The 19,945-nt window shown below is 39.8% G+C and overlaps 1 protein-coding gene across 2 annotated transcripts in view; it reads right to left on the bottom strand.

Annotated features, from left to right (window-relative positions):
• gabrb2b (gamma-aminobutyric acid type A receptor subunit beta2b) overlaps positions 1-19,945 on the bottom strand; it is a 74,580-nt gene that overhangs the window by 31,681 nt on the left and 22,954 nt on the right. For both annotated transcript variants that reach the window (XM_042499199.2, XM_088088560.1), the window contains one exon: positions 7,422-7,642. In XM_042499199.2, the coding sequence (XP_042355133.1) occupies positions 7,422-7,642 (221 nt within the window). The remainder of the gene's footprint in view (positions 1-7,421; positions 7,643-19,945) is intronic.

Genomic DNA, 19,945 nt, shown 5'->3' on the forward strand with positions numbered 1-19,945 from the left:
CTGTGCATGTTTGTGATGTTGCTGTCACTTTGTGTTTGTGTGTAGGTGCCTGTTTGTGTTTGCAACTGTCTGGCTCTCCATTTACCTTCACATACTTCCCCGCTTGTCCCATCCATTAAATGATGCACAGCCGCATTTCTCGCTTAGTCTTAATATAGTCCGTGGTTGCTTGGTTACTGCCTGAGGACATTGCCAACCACGCCGACTGAGCCCCATATGTTGCATCACCTGCAGTGACCCTCCATATTTACCAGAAGACTCTGTTCCTGGAGGGATCAAACTTGTGAGGTCAAATCAGGGCCAAGTAGCCTTAAGGGTTTCAAGCAGTCATTGGAAATCAGCCCAAGTAAACATGTTGACTGCTGGTTACGTATCCTGAACAGACACATCCGTACATGCTTGGTGGAAAGTAACAAAGTATACAGTATTTACTCAAGTACCGTACTTGAAGAGTAAGAGGTATACTATGCAAGATTGTCCTAGAACAAAATTGTAGAAACTAAAACAAAAGTAATCAATCCCAATCATCACTTTTGACCACCTAGACGCATGTGCTGGTGTATTTATTTATCTATTTTGCTGTAATGATGACATTTTTCGGTTTGCAGCCCTCAGCCAACAACCGTGTGCAGGTGAAGTCGGGACTTTATGTAAAGGTAATGACCTGGAGCCAGACCTAAGTTGAACGCAGCAAGCTACGAAAATCATAGACACACCAATGAAAAAACACAAATGTAGGAAGGGGAATTGCCCAAAAATCAAATTATCCTGCAACATAGATGTCCATCCATCCATCCATCCATCCATTTTCTTCCGCTTATCCGGGGTCGGGTCGCGGGGGCAGCAGCCTAAGCAGGGAAACCCAGACTTCCCTCTCCCCAGCCACTTCGTCCAGCTCTTCCCGGGGGACATACTGGTGCTTAAGTAACATTGAAAGTTAATGTTACATCTCTTCTTACTTTTTAACTGTATATTTTAGCCAGCAATATTTTCTAGTTTTTTAATTCTTTGCAGATTTTACATACAGTATAACTTTTTAACTAACCTGTCTGAAGCCGATCTAATACCAGCTCACTTTTCCCATTAGTTCCCTATGCTTTTGTACCTTAAAAGCCGTATCTTATACATTTTAAGGATCTGCATACCTCTCTTTCATTGCCAGCACATTTCTACAAATGTCATTCAGAATCACAAAATGTGCCAGAGCTGCATTATTTGATATTTAAGATAATGACAGCATTCAGAGAGCACTCATCCTCCACAGCCAGCTGGTTCCCACCTACAGCCTACCAAGAAAACATAGGGAGTAGGTAGCCCACGGAACCAAATCACTTGGACGCTGTATCATTACATTTTCAACAACAACAACAAAAAATCACTGTCTAACGTTGGAAGACAAAATATGTCTGACATATCTTGTCTTACATTTAATGTTTAGTAATGTATTTGATTATGAGAATTAAAGTCAGATATTACTTATGTATGCCAATTTCTCCTCTTAATTTTCAGAAAAACTCTTTATTCCTGCAATAATAGTTGCTCATTAGTCCCAGCAACAAACACACAAAATAATATACAGACCTATCCTGCAGCAAATAACCCCGATACGGAACAAAGGCGACCCTCCGTTAGAAGTACCATCTCTGGCCTACCGGAAAAATACTGAGAAGCACTTTTGTTGTTTGTTATGATTTGCTTTTGCACTATTATACTTCCAGAAGTCAATTTTGGCTATTCACTGTTGTTTCTTCCCAGGTAAAAGAATGCCCTTGAAATGATGAATATAGTTTTGGAGATCAATGAACACAAGTTGTGTGGAAAAAGAACACTTGCTTGTGTGCTAACAGATTTGTGTACATGAATGCATATCAGCCCACAAAGGGAGCTGGTGCTGTTTGTCTTTTAGCCACCATAATGAATCCCTGGGATGAACTGGCAGTTTAAAGGTAAATACAGTAACTGTGTGTGTGAATATTCATCAGCTATTTGTACATTCTCTGTGTGTGGCTTTCTCTATTACCAGCATCTATGGACTTGCTGCATTCAATAACATTTCAAATAAAGAGCCACACTGAGGAGATTCTCCCCTTCAACTGCATCTTGTTGTTTGCTTTAACAGATAATGTGGCCTCTATTTACTTATTAAAGTCTGCATGTGGTAATTGTGCCAAATGAGCTATTACCCGAGATGCACAGATTACTCCTCTAAAAGCACCATGATGGGCAGCTGGTCAGAAATAGTAGTTGTAGGGACGCAACTTTTTTCATATCACACTGATCTCAAACTTTTGTCATGATGGACAAATACAAATCACATTCTTACAGTCTGTTGATCAAAACGTGACGTAATTTCCCAGTCACCAGTTAAAAATTCAATATTGTCCGTTTTTGCAAAGCATGAAAAATGTCCTGGTGAAGATCTGGTTAAGTTAAGGCTGGTCATGGTTAGGAAAACATCACGTTTTGGCTCAAAACACCCAGGTTTGGTAGCACAAAAGCCACTGGAAAAGTAGGGACGGGTAAGCAAAAAAAAAAAAACACCTGTGGGAAACCCCCGATGTGTTCATAAACTAGACCCAGGTTTAGTAGCTCAAACATAGCACGGAAATGCCGCGATGTGTCACTAAAAACACCCAGGTTCGGTAAAAAAACACACCTAGGTTCGTGGCCGCAAACGCAGCTGCAACGTGCTGCAACAGCAGTGTCGTTGGTTTTGAACAGTAGTCTGCAGTGGTTTACAGGTTGGCAGGTTACATGCATGCCACCATCCCCTCCACCTCCTGATGACAAAAGTCAGTTTATATTTTATGTCACTATAGAAACATTAAAAAGTATGAAACATGCAAATATAACATTTGTGGTTTGCAAAAATGCATAATGCAAACATTTTCTTCTGCTGATGCTGATAATTTAGATTTTGTTTCACGCTTACATGAAGTAGGAAAATGTTTCTCATGGTCGCATTTTACCTGGCAATTTAATCCTTGTTAGGTTTTTTTTACTCAGAGAACTCAGACAGCGCTTATTTCAGGGTAAGTTACATGCTATAACTATTTCTTGATGAAAAACAGTTTGTCCATCCGCCCACCACTTCTGTGCAGCGTCTCAGCTGGTTGCCTGGCAACCTCACAGGGACAGCTGTGACCCTGGGAAATCACGACGCCAGGCTGCTGTTTGCCTAGAAATAGTTCCAGCACGTAACCACTGATAAAATGACAAATTGGCATTTTTACATTTCTGTTTGCATAAAAAATAAACAATCAAGATGCCTGTTTGTTAGTGAGCTTTAATAGTGTGGGTAGGCATATTTTTGTTTTTGTTGTTTTAAATTTGAACTGAGCCATGTGAATACCCCCTGCTTTCAGTTTTAGTGGCTCTAGCTCTATTCTCAATGGGCATATACTCGTCTAATTCTCAACTGGAATATAAGTGTATTTCCCCAAACGTCAAACTATTCCTTTAATGTTCACAGAAACATATTAGAATATATGTATCAATGATTTCACATATTGCTATTCAAATTTGTATCCTTATTGTGTTATGTGATTCAAATTTGCATAACGCATATTATTATTCATATCTGATTTTCTTTGGTGTATGGTTTTACTACTGGCTTCTGCAATAACTTAATTTTCATCTCAGGGCCCATTAAAGTTTCATGTAGACTAATCTAATTTATTGGCATAATAAATTAAATAACTACACAATTTGTATAAAGCTTTCAGGGCACAGTAATATGCTGTATCTGCATGTGCTGCGTGGGTTTCTGTGCACCCATTGACATGCGCCAGATCCCATGACCCAATTTAGGATTTGTAAAAATCTGGTCATCCTACTTACATGATATTGAGTGTCGAGGGTGATGGATTTCTTCTCCCAGTTTCAGTCTAATCCCACTTCATCCAAAGTAATATTTGCACTGACTTTGTGTCAGAACTTTTGGAGTGCATAGGAAATGTGCAAACCCATATTCCAAGTGATTATGGATTTTTCATTTGCATATTGGATTCAGTGGTTGGGTTGATACTGTGGGTTATCCCGTTTTAAATCAAATGGCCTGAAACAGGGATGATTTATACAATTTGAGTTCTATTTCAGCATAATCTGACCCTCACAATCTGCTGTCTTCCTTGTGTGCTTTTGTCTACTTTTCATGTTTGAGGCAACGAGTGCACTGGCTCTCACATAAGAGGGAAGCACTTCAACAAAACGATCAAGCATCATTCTCGTTAGACGACCGGCGGAAGTTGTTAGATTGATTTCCTCAGGGGCTTACAGTATTTAGTGTACTGCATGTCCAGGATGCCATCAATTTTATTTTGAAAATTCCTTATTCCCACACAGCAAGAAACCTCAAAGGATTAAAAAAACGACATCATCAAACAAGTTCACACTCGTCAGGCGCTCTGTCTGAAGCAGTGTTTACTGTGTGTAGAAATCTGATGCATAATTGTTCTCTTTTTCATCAAATCAAGTGCAAATTACTTGAAACCCAGCTATGTTCCAGGAAGAATGGTTATGTCAGTAAACCAACTGTAAGTTTGACAGGAGGACTTGGTTTTCACCAGGGGATTTCTGATTTTATCTGAAGGACATAAAATGCAACAGAGCAAAAGAAAATTATTCCAAAAAAACCCAAAAAACTGATACTAATTCATTTTGCAATCGTGAATGCTCTGGCATAATTGAATGCCACGTTCAAGTGAAGGTCTTACACACATTACAATAATACACTTAGGGATCTAATTACTGTGCCTTTGTTTGGCAGAGCTCTCAAGTGGGTAAATTCAGGTACACATATTTGGTATCGTCAATATAATTTCTTTATTTTACTCAAGGCTTTAGCACTTGCTCTATGAAAATTGAAATGTGACTGATTTTCCGAATCCGATTGCTCTCTCTTCTCTACATCTGTTGTAACTGCGACACTCACCATAACCAGCAACTTTTTACCCTTTTGTTGCCATTCAAGTGTTCACAATCAGAACCACTTAGACCCCAATACACGATTTCCATCAAATCTTTGCAGAGATGCTTCTTTGGATGACATAAAGGCTGTAAAAAAAGACACAATGTAACCTTGTGCTAGAAACCTGAGCAGATTACAACATGCTGAACTCTGTAACAGGGCGTTGGGTGGGTAATGAAGACAGACAGTATTGATGAAGAAGACCAAAGAGAGCAATACAGACAAGATTTCCTTCTAATCCTGTCCTTAACACCCCTCTCTCTCCTGCTTTGTCTGATTGTCTCTCTCTCTCTTTATTTAATTTCTCTCTCCCGCATCAGTGCCAATGTGCTGCCGTGATGGCCATTAAGATGTTATGGTTTTCAATAACTTTTTATAGTTTGGGCATTAGAGGCCTATTTGCAAAATGAACTGATGAGACATCAGTGAGGTGTGAGAAGTGCACTGTAATCATGTTAACTTTGAGAGGTTGAAACTCAGTGGAATGGGTCAATCAATTTATATTGTACAATAGGGGTTCTGTTTCTGGCAACTGGAAACACAGTTGGGACGTGTCATATTAACATATCACACATGCAAAAGTCTCAGCTTGCGGAATTTATTCTGAATGTCATCCAAGTTGCCAAGTTTACCAAGAAAAGATCAAACCTAATGTATCGTAAAAGTAGAATTACAGTCTTTGTAGCTTCAAAGGTGTCAATAAACTCGCTTTCATTGTCTGAGAAACTCAACCGTCACACTAAGTTTGAGAAGATTGAAAAAATTACAATCGTGTGCTTTTCAACTGTTCTCTGAAAGCATGGCTGAGATGAATGGATGTTTCAATCATCTGACAAGATTTCATTCAAAGTCCAACTAAAATCACAAATAGGATCCCATTTTGCAGTCAAAAAAATGTCAGTGTTCAATTCATTGTTAACAGCTTTTATGTTATTAGAGAAACAAAAGAGGCCTATGAGAAAATACCAAAAATGTTCCTTTCCTGTCAGCCTCTGAAGGGGCATATCAGCGCATATGATTCAGAAATACAACAGGGGGACGGAGAGAGAAAAAAAACAAACTGCTGAAAGCTGTATGCCTTACAAGCCAAGGTAAGACATTTAATTATAAATCGCTAGTAATGGGGGGAAATAAATGAACAATTTTTTTTGAACATCTCGTGTCTCATCTAGTGTCCGATATGAAACGGGTCATTTGTTGACCATTTGAGATCTTATGAATCTCCGACTTTTCCCACTGACTGATTTTAGGGCACTGCTCATGCTGCCTGCTACTGTGAGTGAACAAGAAGAAACTGAATCTCAAGTCAAAACCTCCGCCGGCAAAGGCAAATGATGCATTTACATGCTTCTCAGATGGACGTTTGTCCGGCTTTTGACTTTCATCAGACGAAATTGTAATGTGGAAACAACTTGGAAACTACAAAGAAGATGTGTTGAACATTTTGATTAAAAAGAGCAATGGAAAACAAATCGGGTGAGCCATGAATGACTCCACATTGCAGCACAAGGCACAAGGATGTCAATTTGTAAGTTAAGCGGGAAAAAAATATCTGAAAAGATAATGTATGTTCAAAGCTGGTGGCTCTTGTGTAGCAGGCTGCTGTTTGGCTGTTAGTCATTGTGACCATCTGCATATGATAGAATGATGAACATTTTACACACATAAACAGTTAAATGTGACAAACTAATTGGTTTTATAAAGATAAGTTCTCTATTGGGGAGAACTGTGATAACTGAAGTATTCAAACTGTTTAATGCAAAGACAGGGTGTATAACAAAGTCTAATTTTCTCTCTTTTGGGTAAGTATTATTTTCTCTGACCAAAGGAATGAAATCCAGTTTACAGAGCAAATATGCATGCTGTAGCAGAGCAAAACGCCCACAGAAAGTTGAACTTTACATATGCCTTTTTTGCACTTTTGCTTGTGATGAAAATTATTCAGAGACTTTGTAAAGGAATTGAATTCAGTGTTACAGAAGCCTTTAGTTGGTGTTGTGCACATGTCCTGTAAATGAGGACACAAGTAGGTCACTTCATCACTTCATCAACATCCTAATTTTCGCCCGGGGGCAATATTGCACCTCACATCAGTAGTTTTCTTCATCTGGCTCTAATGAGCTAATTACTGACTGAGTCCGACGCAGCAATCATTGACTCATTGTTATATTGAAGTTGGTCGAAGTTAGTTTTTTTTCTTTCAGGTTGTTTGTTTGATTTTAAAAATAGAACGTACACTGACAAAAGATTCATTTTAAAGTGTTTAACAACAAGAAGCAGAAATTACTAGAATTTGTGCAGTGTAGTCTGGCATCTGGCGCCATACTCGTCGAGTATGTGGGAGATTATCTGTATTCTGTTTGTTTGGGTTTTTTTTTTGCATATGTAAACATCTAACATCTTGGTCTTGTTGTGTAGTCAGAAATGTTATTTCAAGAGATTAAAATCTCACCTTAGACCGTACAGTACGGTACCGTCTGGGTGCAGCCGGATCATTCTATTTTTCACTGTGACTCCGTGGACAAACGATTTCTTGTCGTTGAGGAAGTAGGTGTCGGGGACCCAGAGCTGGTCAGCCACCCGGTTATCTAAGGTCAGGTTGAGGGGGATCTCAGAGTAGGACAGCCGTTTGTCTCGCCAGGCCTGCTGGAAGTACATCGTCAATGTGTAGTCCTGAGAGTGCACGGACAGGGGGCAAAGGAGGACAAAGAGGAGAGGGAGGGACAAGCCAGGAAATCAGAGGGGAAGGAAACAGATGAATTGGCCCAGGAGGTGGAGGAAGAGAGTTGGATAAAATAGGGGAGATAGGGAGGGAGAAGAGAAAGGAGACACAGTTACTTCAAAAAGCAACCATTTTACTGCTCTGTAATACTTTTCCACTACAAGCTTTCAGATTAGACCAGACTAGGCTTCAATATTGGATGAAGTTCACTTAAAAGCAAAGGGAACAGTAGGAGTACAGGCCAAAAAACTCTCAGTACAAAGCAATGGGGAATTCTTTCTTTTCATAGAAACATGAGGTTTAGACAGACGGTGTGAAAGAGTGTGTATGTGTCAGGGAGGGGAGAAAAGACAGAGAGAGACAGATGGTTATGGTTTGGTGTGTGTGTGTGTGTCCATTTAGGTCTGGTAATTTATGATAAAAATATGTATGCGGCTTGCTTGCTTGCTTGATTGTGTGTGTTTGTGTGTATGTGACATACATACTTAAAGAGAGGGAGAGACCACATGTTCCAGACAAATGGAAATACCCTCCAAGCAACCTCAAAAATCTGTTTTACAAAATATCTCCTATGCGCTCTATTTGCTTTGACAGTAGCTGTCTTTCCAGGATTAAGTATTGCTTGCAAAATGAGCTCACTATGTTGTACTTGCATAACATATTCACCCATTTCTGTCTATTTGTCCTCCCATAACTAGAATGGCAGAGCATCCTCTTGCATCACATCAGGTCGTGCACAGACAGCACATCGCCTTTGAGGGACTGTATATGTCGGCTTTACATAGTAAAGACGGACATCAAAGTCTAACAATATGCACGTTTTTTCTTCATCATAGGCATGGATGGGATGAAGAAGAAGCTTGTTTGTGCAACGGTGTTCCTGAGGCTTGCTTGTACATATTTATATGGGCACAAATAGATATCTTGTAGTATTTTTGATCAGTATTTATGCTATGGAGCAATCTTGTGAACGTTCGTCTTTATTATTTGAACCACATGCTTTACACGCATGTGCACAAGGTTGCAAAAATGTGCACACGGGCATGCAGTTAATGACTTATAGTTTCATGCAACTTTGCTGTTCAACAGTTGGTGGCAATGTTGTGGCAAGAAATGCACGACTGCGACAGCAAAAAGTAGAAAACTAACAAGCTACTAAGCAAATATTAACCCTCTGAAACCTGGAAAGATAACAGTTTCCATGTACTGTCTTCAGATACTTTTCAACATTTCAATAGGATTTAAACCTCTAAAAGTTCAGATTTACTTCAAAAAACATGGAAGAAAGGCCAGCAGCAACTCAACCACAAATGGCCTGTGAACTGCAAAATAATAGTAGGAGTTGAGGTCAGTGGGTAGTTTTCTTGTAACTACTTCTTGTAACTTTTTCTTGTAAAAAAAAAAAAATCAAGCACACTTGCTCATGTTTCAAAGGGTCAACATAAACCATTCAGGTCTCAAAATCTTAAAACTAATCAGCTTTGCAACAGTTTTATAAAGAAGGAAATGCATTTTTCAGACCTCAAGAAAGCATACAATACCTTATGGTGAAAGACAAAATGAATGTAAAAATAAAGGAATAATTTGATGATGATTTTCAGTCAGCTTTGTACAATAACAATGAATTGTGGGGAAACTTCCCACTGTTTTACCAAGGAAGAACCCGTCTCTATGTCTATTTCTCAAAAACACACCAAACTGATCAAAGTGTAAAACTAAGCATTGCTGGTCACGCATAAAACAAGATGACATAACTGTATTGCTTATTACTTGCCTTAAATGTCTTCAGAAACAAATTTGTGACTTGAGACTTTGTGAAGAAGAAGCAGGTTCTATACTGTTCAATTTGTTGTAAAACGGAGGCTGATAAAAGAGAGACCAAATGGTAAAACTGGGCTGTGCGAATCAAATAAAATGATTCAGTAACTTCATTACTTATTTTTCGCCTAAAACGTTTTCAGAAATATATTTTACCTTATCGTTTAACTATGATTTCCGATTGCACTTTACCAGCCGGCTGCCATATTGTTTCATGTGGAAAAAACGGCCAAAATTGTCATTAAATTATCAATCCACCAGTGGTGCCTTGCATTGTGGTAGTTGTAGTTTTTCTACCTCTTGAGCAATCACAAATGCCACAGCCCTTTTACAGTGTTTGCTAGATAAAAAAAAACTAGATATAAGAGCTGATAAATTCACTGTAATCTTAAAATGTAAATTTAAAGCATCCATAACATTGACTTTTATAAAATTCAAGGTTGGGCTACATTTTGTATTGTTTTAATGGCACATGCAGACAAAAACTTGAAAAAAGACATACAATAGGTTAATAATTTATGAACAAATAGAGGAAGTGTGATAACTTGCAGTGAAATTCCCTGATGCTAAATCTAGGGCACCATGAAACAGTCAAGCAAGCAGTCAGATGCTCATGTAGCTCACTGAAGTACGAAGCCTACCAATCATCCATGAAAAACTAAGTTAAATAAACTTGCTGTCTCAGGGAACTTTTTTGTCATGACTGGCACATCCACTTCCTGGCAAAGAGGCTGAACATGCATTTTTGAATATGCCCGTCGGCTACAGATCTGACATCCCACAGCACCTTGGGAACTGGAGGCTTGGATATTGACTGGATGGAGTCAGGAAAACAGGAGCAGCTTTTCATAGTGAGGCCCTTGTTTGACTTAAATAGGTTTTGTCATGTTGTTGTTGTTTGTACCTTATTTGGCTTGGGGTGCTGACAGCCACCAGTTTGAGAATTTAGTTTTTCAAAAGACATAAATAGTATAGTGGCGCGTCTAGCATCCAGCACTATAATTGGACTTGGAATGGGGATAGACTTATTTCAGTAAATTCAGGTTAAAAAAAAGACATGATTGATGGGGCTTCCATTTTTTTTTCATTTATGAAAGAAGCAATGTGGGTGTTTTCATATTGTTTCGTACCGTGCCAAAGCACGATTGCAGCCCCCCCCCGTCAGCCTGCACGTTCGTTATGTTGTTCCTTGCCCGACTACAAGTATTATAAATTATTATAAAGTAAATCCTTTAATTAAGTAAAAGTACTAATGCCACAAAGTAAAAATACTCTCTTTCAAATTAAAGTCCGGCATTGAACATTTTAAGTAAATAAAAGCAAGTGCATTCAGGAAAAAATAAAAAATTATCTACACTCCACCATTGCTTGTGTATGGACAGTCCAATATAGTACGTGGCAAGTAGTATGTTCGTAGCTGGTTTAGAATCTGCCAATACAAACAAAGAAGATGAGGAAACCTCTCACATCATCAACTAGACACATTTGTTTATGTTCTGTGCAGTTCAGTGAATGATCCAGTTTTGTCCTGTTACTGTGCCTGTTTTTATAATTTTTTGAGACGCACCAACGATCCTCTCGCCAGCCTCCCTGCATCAACATCTACCATACAGCTATGCCTTTACAACTTTACTGCAACTTGCAGTCGTCATTAAAAAAAAGTGTGGATAAGCTTGAAGTTATTATAATGGTGTTGTCCACAGCATACACATACATGGACACGGTTGCTTTCACACCTCCTGAGGACCGTACTTGAGTGCACATGAACTGTGTCTGGGATGACCTTTTCAAACAGATCAGGTATATTTTACAGACTGTGTCACAGTCCGGTATACTTATACACTAATCAAATGAACTGGAATTTGGGGTCAAGTGTACCCAGATCTGGGCCGGGATCCCTAATGTGAAACCACCCAAAAATTCCTTATTTAAGTTAGTTTGAAAAGAAATATCTAAAGGGGTACATGGAGGCTTCATGAGATGTTGGATGATTGCCACAAAAATAAGGCAGTTCCTACATGACCACATGGGAATACTGTGCTTGTTCTCACTTACAGTCTAAAAGCTGTATAACTCTAATATCTGGGTGGCTTTACACTCGTAGCAATGGATCCTTGGGCTGCACGTGCTGCCCTCCAAACACTTCCATCCCTGGTCAATGGTTACGTAACAGCTCACACTCTGCTCTTCCTGGAATGCTGTGCATGGCTGCACATGTGGCTGAAGAGATGCTTGTTGCCATGTGGTCCTCCTAAACTACCTCTCCTGCACTCATCAGTACACAACATCAAACAGGAGGGTTTACTGTGATGTAGGAAACATCAGACAGGCTTTCTTGTGGGAATGCACACACAAGCACACGGTGTCTCTTCTCGTCTTGTTAGAAATGTGGACATTGTAACTGACATCTGCTGTGTGTGTCAGTGCATCACTTCCATAGATCTGTACATGCGCTGTGAGTTTTAACAATATGGTAATCCTGTCGTGTCAATGTATTTTTTGCATGTGGGTATTACATATGTATGTGTGTGTTTTTGCTGTGTTTCAGGATCACAGCCAGTGCACAACAAGGATAAAAGAAAACAATGCAGCTTTGATTGTTCACCTGGCACTGTGGATGCAATTTGTTATATTGAAATATGCTTTGCAATACTGTATGTAACAGCAGGGATTAGATAACAAGAGTCATGATCCTGTGTAGTACAACACCTGCCAACCCCTGCACTCATAATAGGCATCATTTGTAAAAGCCATGAGCCATTCTGGCACATGAACCAATCTCCCCATCACAGAGTCAAGTTTTTGAATGTGAAGTACTTAAGTAGCTGTGAGAAGTTAGACAAAAACTGACAGCCATGGCCGAGTAAGAAGGTGCCATGTGGCGTAATTATTAAAGACTGAATGATTCCATTGTCATCCCTGAGAGCCTATTAATGCAGGCCTATCTACTTGAGGATGTTGTAGTTTGCTTTGTGGGACAGCTCTGTGGAGGTGCCACTGTGGCTAGTTTACCGTGAACATAAAGCTCTCCTCAAAGACAGCTTTAGTGTGCCCCCTCTCTTTCTCTCTCTGTGGGAGGAGGAGGTTGTAAATCACCAGAATAACTGCAGCGGCTGTGTGCATGTAAGTGCAAGGGAGGCTGTCATAACAACAGTCATAATGAGCATCAGTACATAAACTATGTCGAAGAAAGAGAGAGAGAGTGGCGGAGAAATGGAAGGAGAAAGGAAAGGAGACAGAGAGTGATGCAGGATGAATGATGTTGGAGTTACGAGTATGCTGCGCTGCCAAGCTGCCAAGCAAAGGACAAGTGATCATTACATTCTTGCACTCCAAGCCACTACAGAACGTGAGAATCCATTATAACTAATAACTAATATCCACTTCCACAGCGTGCTTCCTGCTGTGTTAATGTTTTAATTTTTTTTTTTGTTAAATACATTTCTAACAGATTGTTTTAAGTACACATGCTTTTTTAACCTTTTGAAACCTGGAGCAATATAATTTTTCTTGATCTGCTTTGAGATGCCTTTCAAGTATTTAAACATTTGAACCCTGAGGAAAATTGGTTTGAATTCTTCCCCCAAAAATGGGGAGAAAGCCAATTAGCACCTCTATAAGAAATGATCCATAAATTGTAAGAAATTAGTAGATAAGGGATTTTTTTTAAACAACCAGGGGAAAATGTCTAAGGAAAAAAAGGAAAAAGCTCGGAAAAAAAATATTATCATAATTAGAAATCAAAAATTATGTCACAGAATTATAATTTTTAAGCACATTTTCAACATCATTTCCTTTATTTATTTGTTGGTTTGTTTATTTTTTTTTCATTTTTTACTAATTTTCAGGTCATTTTCTTGTACTTAAAAAAAACTAAGCTCTTGATAATTTGTCGGTCTCTTCTTTTCTCGTTGCTTGTTGCCATCTTTCCATGTTTTTGAAGGAAATTAAATCAGTTTGCTCAGGTTTCAAAGGGCTAATTTGTCAGTCAGTCAATCAATTAACTGTCAGCCATCAGTTTTATTCATATTCACTACTCTTGTTATTTTGTGTTCTAAAATCTCTAAAACCTGTACACTTCTTTAAAATAAGCTGTGTCCTTTATGCTAAACACCTGTATAAAGTTACAGTTAATACTGCTGCTCAGCACTCATGACAACATGCATTACAACAACATTATCATCAAAAGTCTGCAGGGATGCACTCCAATGCCAAGGGAATATCTGGCACTGCAAGATCATCTCCATTTGCTCACCTGACCCACTGCTGGCATACACTGCACACTGAGAGAGACACTGTCATCACCACTCTTCCATAGCTTGTAGCGATCTGAACAAGTGAATAGCAAATGGAACAGCGTACACATATTGAAATAAGTACTCTGACCTGCTCGTCGTCTCGAGTCATCTTACCCCCAAGCCACAAACGGGTGAAAAGCCTCAATTAGTCATAATGACCATGGTCCATTCTGATATGAAAGCAGTTTGGGACAAAATGTAAGCCTGTAACTGATATTTCGGCTGATTGGAAAATAGTTAATATGCAGATTGTGGAACATATGCGAAAAACTTAAGTATGATGCTTGGTAAAAGCGTCTTTAGGCAGTACACTGCTGTTCTGGTTCAGTTGGAAAACTAAACTCCAATATTTGAGTCTTAAATATAGCCTTTTTTACTGAAAAATACACATTGGATGAGTAATCCTAGGGTTTTTAATTGGAGCCAAATAACCTACAGAGGTCTCTTCCTCTCTAAAACTAAGGAACCAGTAAAAACACTTAATAAAGAAGTTCAAAGTTACAAATCAGTGCTCCTCTACTGTTTGGCTCATTGCAAATGGACTGTTAGCCAGCACCATTTTTCTCTGATTCTCAGACATTATTTAGTTTTTACAGTGAGGTAAATTATCCACAGAGGTCTAATTTACACCAGGAAAAACACTGAAAAAGCAGTTTCACATAAAAAATGAGATGCTGTTTGGCTTATTTTGGAGGGGCTGCTTGGCCCTATTCAGAGCCAGTGTTTGGTTTGTCCATTCTGGGGTACTGCAGAAACATGGAAGTGCATCAGGGCCGTCTCTGTGGACGAGGAGCCACTCCCTATGTAGATATACAGCTCATTCTATGGTAACAAAAACACATTTCAGGTAAGTATAAACTAAAGAAAACATACTTATTTTCCATTTCTGTTAATATATCCCCCTAAATCCAATACACTGGACCTTATAGAATATGAAAAGCTGAGCAATGCAGCAGTGGTTAATAAATAACAGTTGTATGGAGGTGAGATGTATGACATTTTAAGTGGTTGCCCTATTATGTGAATGGGTAGGAATTGGCACTCAAGGAGTCAAACCTGTGACAGGTGACCTCATGTTCCTCATTGGATCCCAATGTTTCTTAATTGAAACATAATCTGTGACAGGGCTCCAGCTCACATGCTCTATAGTCCTATTCAGATGACGTCTTCCTAAAAGTGCTCCTGCAAACTTCAGCTTTGTGTTTCATTACTGAAAGGGCATATTTTACAGTCAGAGTCACTGTGAGGGCGTATTTCTCAAACAGAGGCAAAGAGTCCAGAAAATGCTGTATTTACAGTATATGCTTGGTCAGTCAGCCCTTCAGGCAGCCAAATTGTGCAGAATCCCATATTGGCATTTCATGCAATAGATGTTAGAGTTTGAGTCTGATATGATTTGACTGCCAGGGCAACTCATGGATGCCGAAAGTGTTAGTAAGAAACCATCTCACATTACTCAAAAAAATAACACATGCTTTGCTTTCCGCCTATGCCCTAAATTGCTCTTGAATATGAACAATCCATAGCTGTCTGAGCCTCTCTGTGTTCCATTATTTGCTCAGCATTATAGAAAAACAAAAAAAATCCAACCTCTTCTTGCTGTTTTTTCCCCAAAATAGATCAGCAGAGATAAACAATTGAAAATCAAAACAAAAAAAGAGATGCTCCAGCTGCCCACTCTGACCTCGTCAGCCCCATTCATCCTCCAAGCTGCCCTGTCCACTAACCCCTCACATCTCATCCCCACCCCCGCACCACATGGCTTCTCTTGGGCTGAGAACAGCATGAAGAACTAATATTATACTTATTTTATTGGACTTTTCAAGCCCTTCTACAAATCCTATTTTGTGTATGTATTAATTGTTCCAACTTTATTTTTGTCTTGTAACTGTCCCTGCAGACAGGCTTTTTTACAGTATCTTCTTTTAGTCTTCTTTTAGTCCCAACAAGTCCAACAATTTGAAAGACAAAATAAGTTTTCATCGTCTTTTTTTAACAACACAATTACAAGCATTTTCTGATGTTCTGATGCTATGATTAGTGTTTGGTTGGGTTAAAGCAAAAAAAAAAAAAAAAGACTTGAGTGAAGAGGCTATAATAATATTTTTACACCAACTACATATCACATTTCTATGTATGTGAGAGGGGGTAGCTTGTCGTGAAGAAAGCATGTCACCCAACTACGCTGTTGCCCTTAGCTCTACAGAGTGTCGTCAAGCTGTTCTCGTATACTGTTTGTGCATGTAACTATGAAAATTAATGCACCAGAATTTGTATAAACCTCATAATCATGAGCCAGTTATTTGTATATAACTCACATAATCAGATGGCTAAGGTCAAATGAGCACTGATGGGAGTTAAGAAGAAGGTAGTATGAAGAGCAAAACTCTGCAAAAGAAGGCAGGTTGAGGTGGTGGATGGGTCAAACACAGGACTTTCCCAGAGGAGACTGTTGTTTTTGTCCTGAGTTAAACCAAGTGAACTCTGAATCATTTTAAAGTGCATCTTTCTTTTCCTACAGCTAGGCTACCAGACTTTACTGGCCTAAACCAAACCTACGTAACTTACTCTACATTAATTAGTTTATGTTAAGTACGAAACGTTATGGTACCCAACCATGTTTCACCTGCTAAAACTAGCCTATGTAACTTTATGTTAAGTACATCACATGAAAATGCAATTTGTGAAGTGCTAATTTCTAAGATACTGAATGAGTCTGTCGTATGATGATATGTTGGTGCCTCATTACATCTCTCAGCTAGTTTTGGTTTTAAGAATGAATATTGGACTCACCAAGTGACCACAAACACAACTCCACCATATCAACCTGAAACATGATAACATGTCTATGTTGTGTTCACAGCTTGTTTCCGCTGCCCCCGAGTGGCCAGAAAATCAATAACGGCAGGTTTAAAGTAAAGGTAAGGTTATATTTTTCACCTTTACTCCTGACAGACATTAGAGTCATAATTCACATAACCACTGGAGGTCCTTCTCATTCAAACATAAACAAAATTCATACAGGACTTATGAACAAACAGCTGATGCAGTCGATTCTCATGGGTGGTGGACAATGGAAAATGAGGAGAAAAGCAGGGTAACAAATTGAGAGAAATTGTGGGTGCGATGGGAGGAGGATGACTATGGAGAACAGAGGATGGAGGTTTAAATCCACAGGGATAGAGAAAACAGAACGGGATCAAAACAAGGATGACTAAATAGTGAGCACTGGTTATATATCTCTTTCTTCCCACTACCCTTGAAGCCAGTTTTCCATTTCAGAGCTGTGGAATGGTGTGGTGAGTTTGCTGGAAGGGATGGGGGGTGTGGGAGGGTTTTAGAGGGGGGTAAATGAAAGGCACTGGAAAGCTCAGTGGAGCAGTGATGCAAATTGCTTTTATTCTCACAGCTCTTCACTTCCAGTCTCTGATTTCAGCACCAGCAATGACCTCCCTCTGCTACTTTCTCCCCACTCCTCTTTTATCCCCCTCCTCATCTGCCCCAGCCATTCCCTTTTCCCTCTCTTTCATGTCATTTTTTCCTATTTCATCTCCAATTTTCTCCCTCATTCCTTTACGTGAATCTCCTTCTATTTCTCAGAATAGCTTCCCCCAGCTCTCCTATATATTCCCTCTCCATCTATCCATCTCAATCTCAGAGGAGCTCCTGTTGCATCTATTTGCATGTAGTGGGAAAAAGGGGGAGAGGGAACACATTGGTGGTGAGGGTGAATGGCTTACATCATTACCACTAAACAGGCACAGCCTAGGGACCCACCAAAAGAACAAGACAGGTGGATCAGCCTCCAAGGTGTTTTATGGTTACAGGAGTGTCCTGTATGGATTTAGATTGGAATATCTCCTCCTCAAATCTCACTGACATAAAGCTCGGGAGTTTCCAAAATTGGTGTATTTTGCATTCAAGTAAAAGGGCACCCAAGACTGATTGGCTTGTTTTTCCTTTCTGGGGGAAAAAAAGTAAACCTGAAAGTGGTATATGCTGCTTTAAATTGTTCCTACAGTGCACTGACCTTGAAGAGTGGCACTGAATCCTAAAGCAGGCTGCCTCCGAATCCTCTACCTGTATCCTCTCTGTGTCCGTCCTCCCCTCTCCTCTTCTTCTCTCTTTGAAACACCTTTAGCGTGGAGGAAATGTGATCCCTCCACCACTCAGCCATATGTCCATACTGCACTCTATCATCCGCCTACTTCAGTTCCTCCAAAAAGCCCTCCAACAACAAGTGGCTTTCAATTTCCTGTCTCACACTGTCTGACGGCACAGTCCTTGTGCCAGGGTATGAGGAACCTGGCATAGGGCACAGCATTTCCAAAGAGCCCTAATAATAAACAAGCCTATCCCCGCAGAGCTGAGTGACATATATCCTCCTGTCTCTGGAGATCTGTGTGTATAGTCCTTAGGATTCAGCCCTATATCTGGAACAGCTTGTACACTGCATGGAGTAAATCTGCAACAGGAAAGCATTCAGGGGTTGCTGCAGGGGTTTCATTGGCCCGCTTGCTCTAGAATAAATAACGTTGTTATCTTTTATACCAACAGTGAGACTGACAAAAAAAAAAGTATACCAAATTAGGCAAACAAGAAAATATCTATAACTAAAATGCCATGATAGATATGCTTGAATTTGCATAACAACATTACTCTGGCAAAGACTGGGTAAACTTTTTGTATTTTTCTTCCTGCAAGACCATTTTCTTAGTTTATGGCATGTCAGAAACACAATGACGGATTTCAATAATGCCCAGACTCTTGTTTGTTTACTTGTACTTTGTCTAACCTCCCTTTCCATCACACTGCTCCTCTCTCTTTCTCTTTGTGTCCCTCTTCCTCTGTACGTATCCCCATTTTCCTTCAATACTCTTTCATCATTTACTCTGGCACGGACACAGCTTTCAAGAGAGCTCGCCGCTGAAGGTGAATCAAATTTAAAGGAACCTTTTTTCTCTTCTTCTCAGAGCTCTCCCACAGAAGCAGAGGTTCGCAGCTTTGCCAGTTGGCAGTGGTGCAGCTTAACTGACTACATACAATTTATTAGAGTCGATTGGAGCATCTGCAGGCCCTTTTGTGTCCCCGGAGAGGAGGAGAGTGGAGTGACAATTCGAAGAGGGGGGCGGTTGGTGGTGATGGTTGGGGGGAGGTGATGGGGAAGAGAAGAGAGGGCAGAGTAGGATGCAAATTATTAGGGTGGCTTTTGAATCCAACTGGAAGACAGGGGGGGAAGTTGATGGAGGTTTCACTCTCAGCTGTCATTCAAACAAGATAGAAGGTTAGCTGACCAAGGATAAGGGTTGTAAAAAAAAAAAGAGTCTTTGTCTGTCTTTCGTCCTACTTACTGCTTCTCCTGTATGAATTGATTGTGTGTGGATGTGGGGGGCATGGAGGTACTTACATTGTATATGTGTTTGTGTGTGTTTGAGTCATTGTACAGCTGGTATGTAACTACATTTCTTCCTTTCTGCTGCTGCTAAAGCTTGCTGTCCTTTGACTGCCCCACATACACAATCCACATACAAATACACTGATCCACTAGTGGAGTCCCACATCTCATGCAGCATAGGGGTCTGGGGAACTGAGCATGAAGCTGATTGCTATTCAAACAGAGTACCAAGAGGCACACACCACATACACACTTTGTTTACACTGAGATAATACAATATATAGACATCTGTGGATCGATGGCGCATACAGTGGTTATCTACCTATATCTGTACAAATCCAGTTCACGTGTGTGTGTGTGTGTCTTGTGAATGTTTTTTTCATTGTCCAAGTACAGGGCTGTGTGAGTCCAGATTTGATGGCCTGCATACAGTATCTCCTTCAGCAAGGACACCCTTAAAGAAGCAATATCTCCTCACAGTCGGACTGACCTACAAGAGACGCAGGGGTGCTTTAGGAGGGTGTCAGCTTCAGAATGTGTGTACGTGTGTGTGTGTGTGTGTGTGTGTGTGTGTGTGTGTGTGGCAATGACACACGGATAACAATAGAGACATGATATTGTGGAGAGTAATTCAATCCATCTTCTCAGTAGTACCTAGCACAAACATAAAAAATAGCATTGACATGAGGATATAACAGGACTGGCTGTAGAGCCATTCTTCAGTACAAGCAAACAAGGTTTTT

The sequence above is a fragment of the Plectropomus leopardus genome, chromosome 15 (genome assembly GCF_026936395.1).
Source record: "Plectropomus leopardus strain MGB_pleo_1.0 chromosome 15, ASM2693639v1, whole genome shotgun sequence".
NCBI lineage: Eukaryota > Metazoa > Chordata > Actinopteri > Perciformes > Serranidae > Plectropomus > Plectropomus leopardus.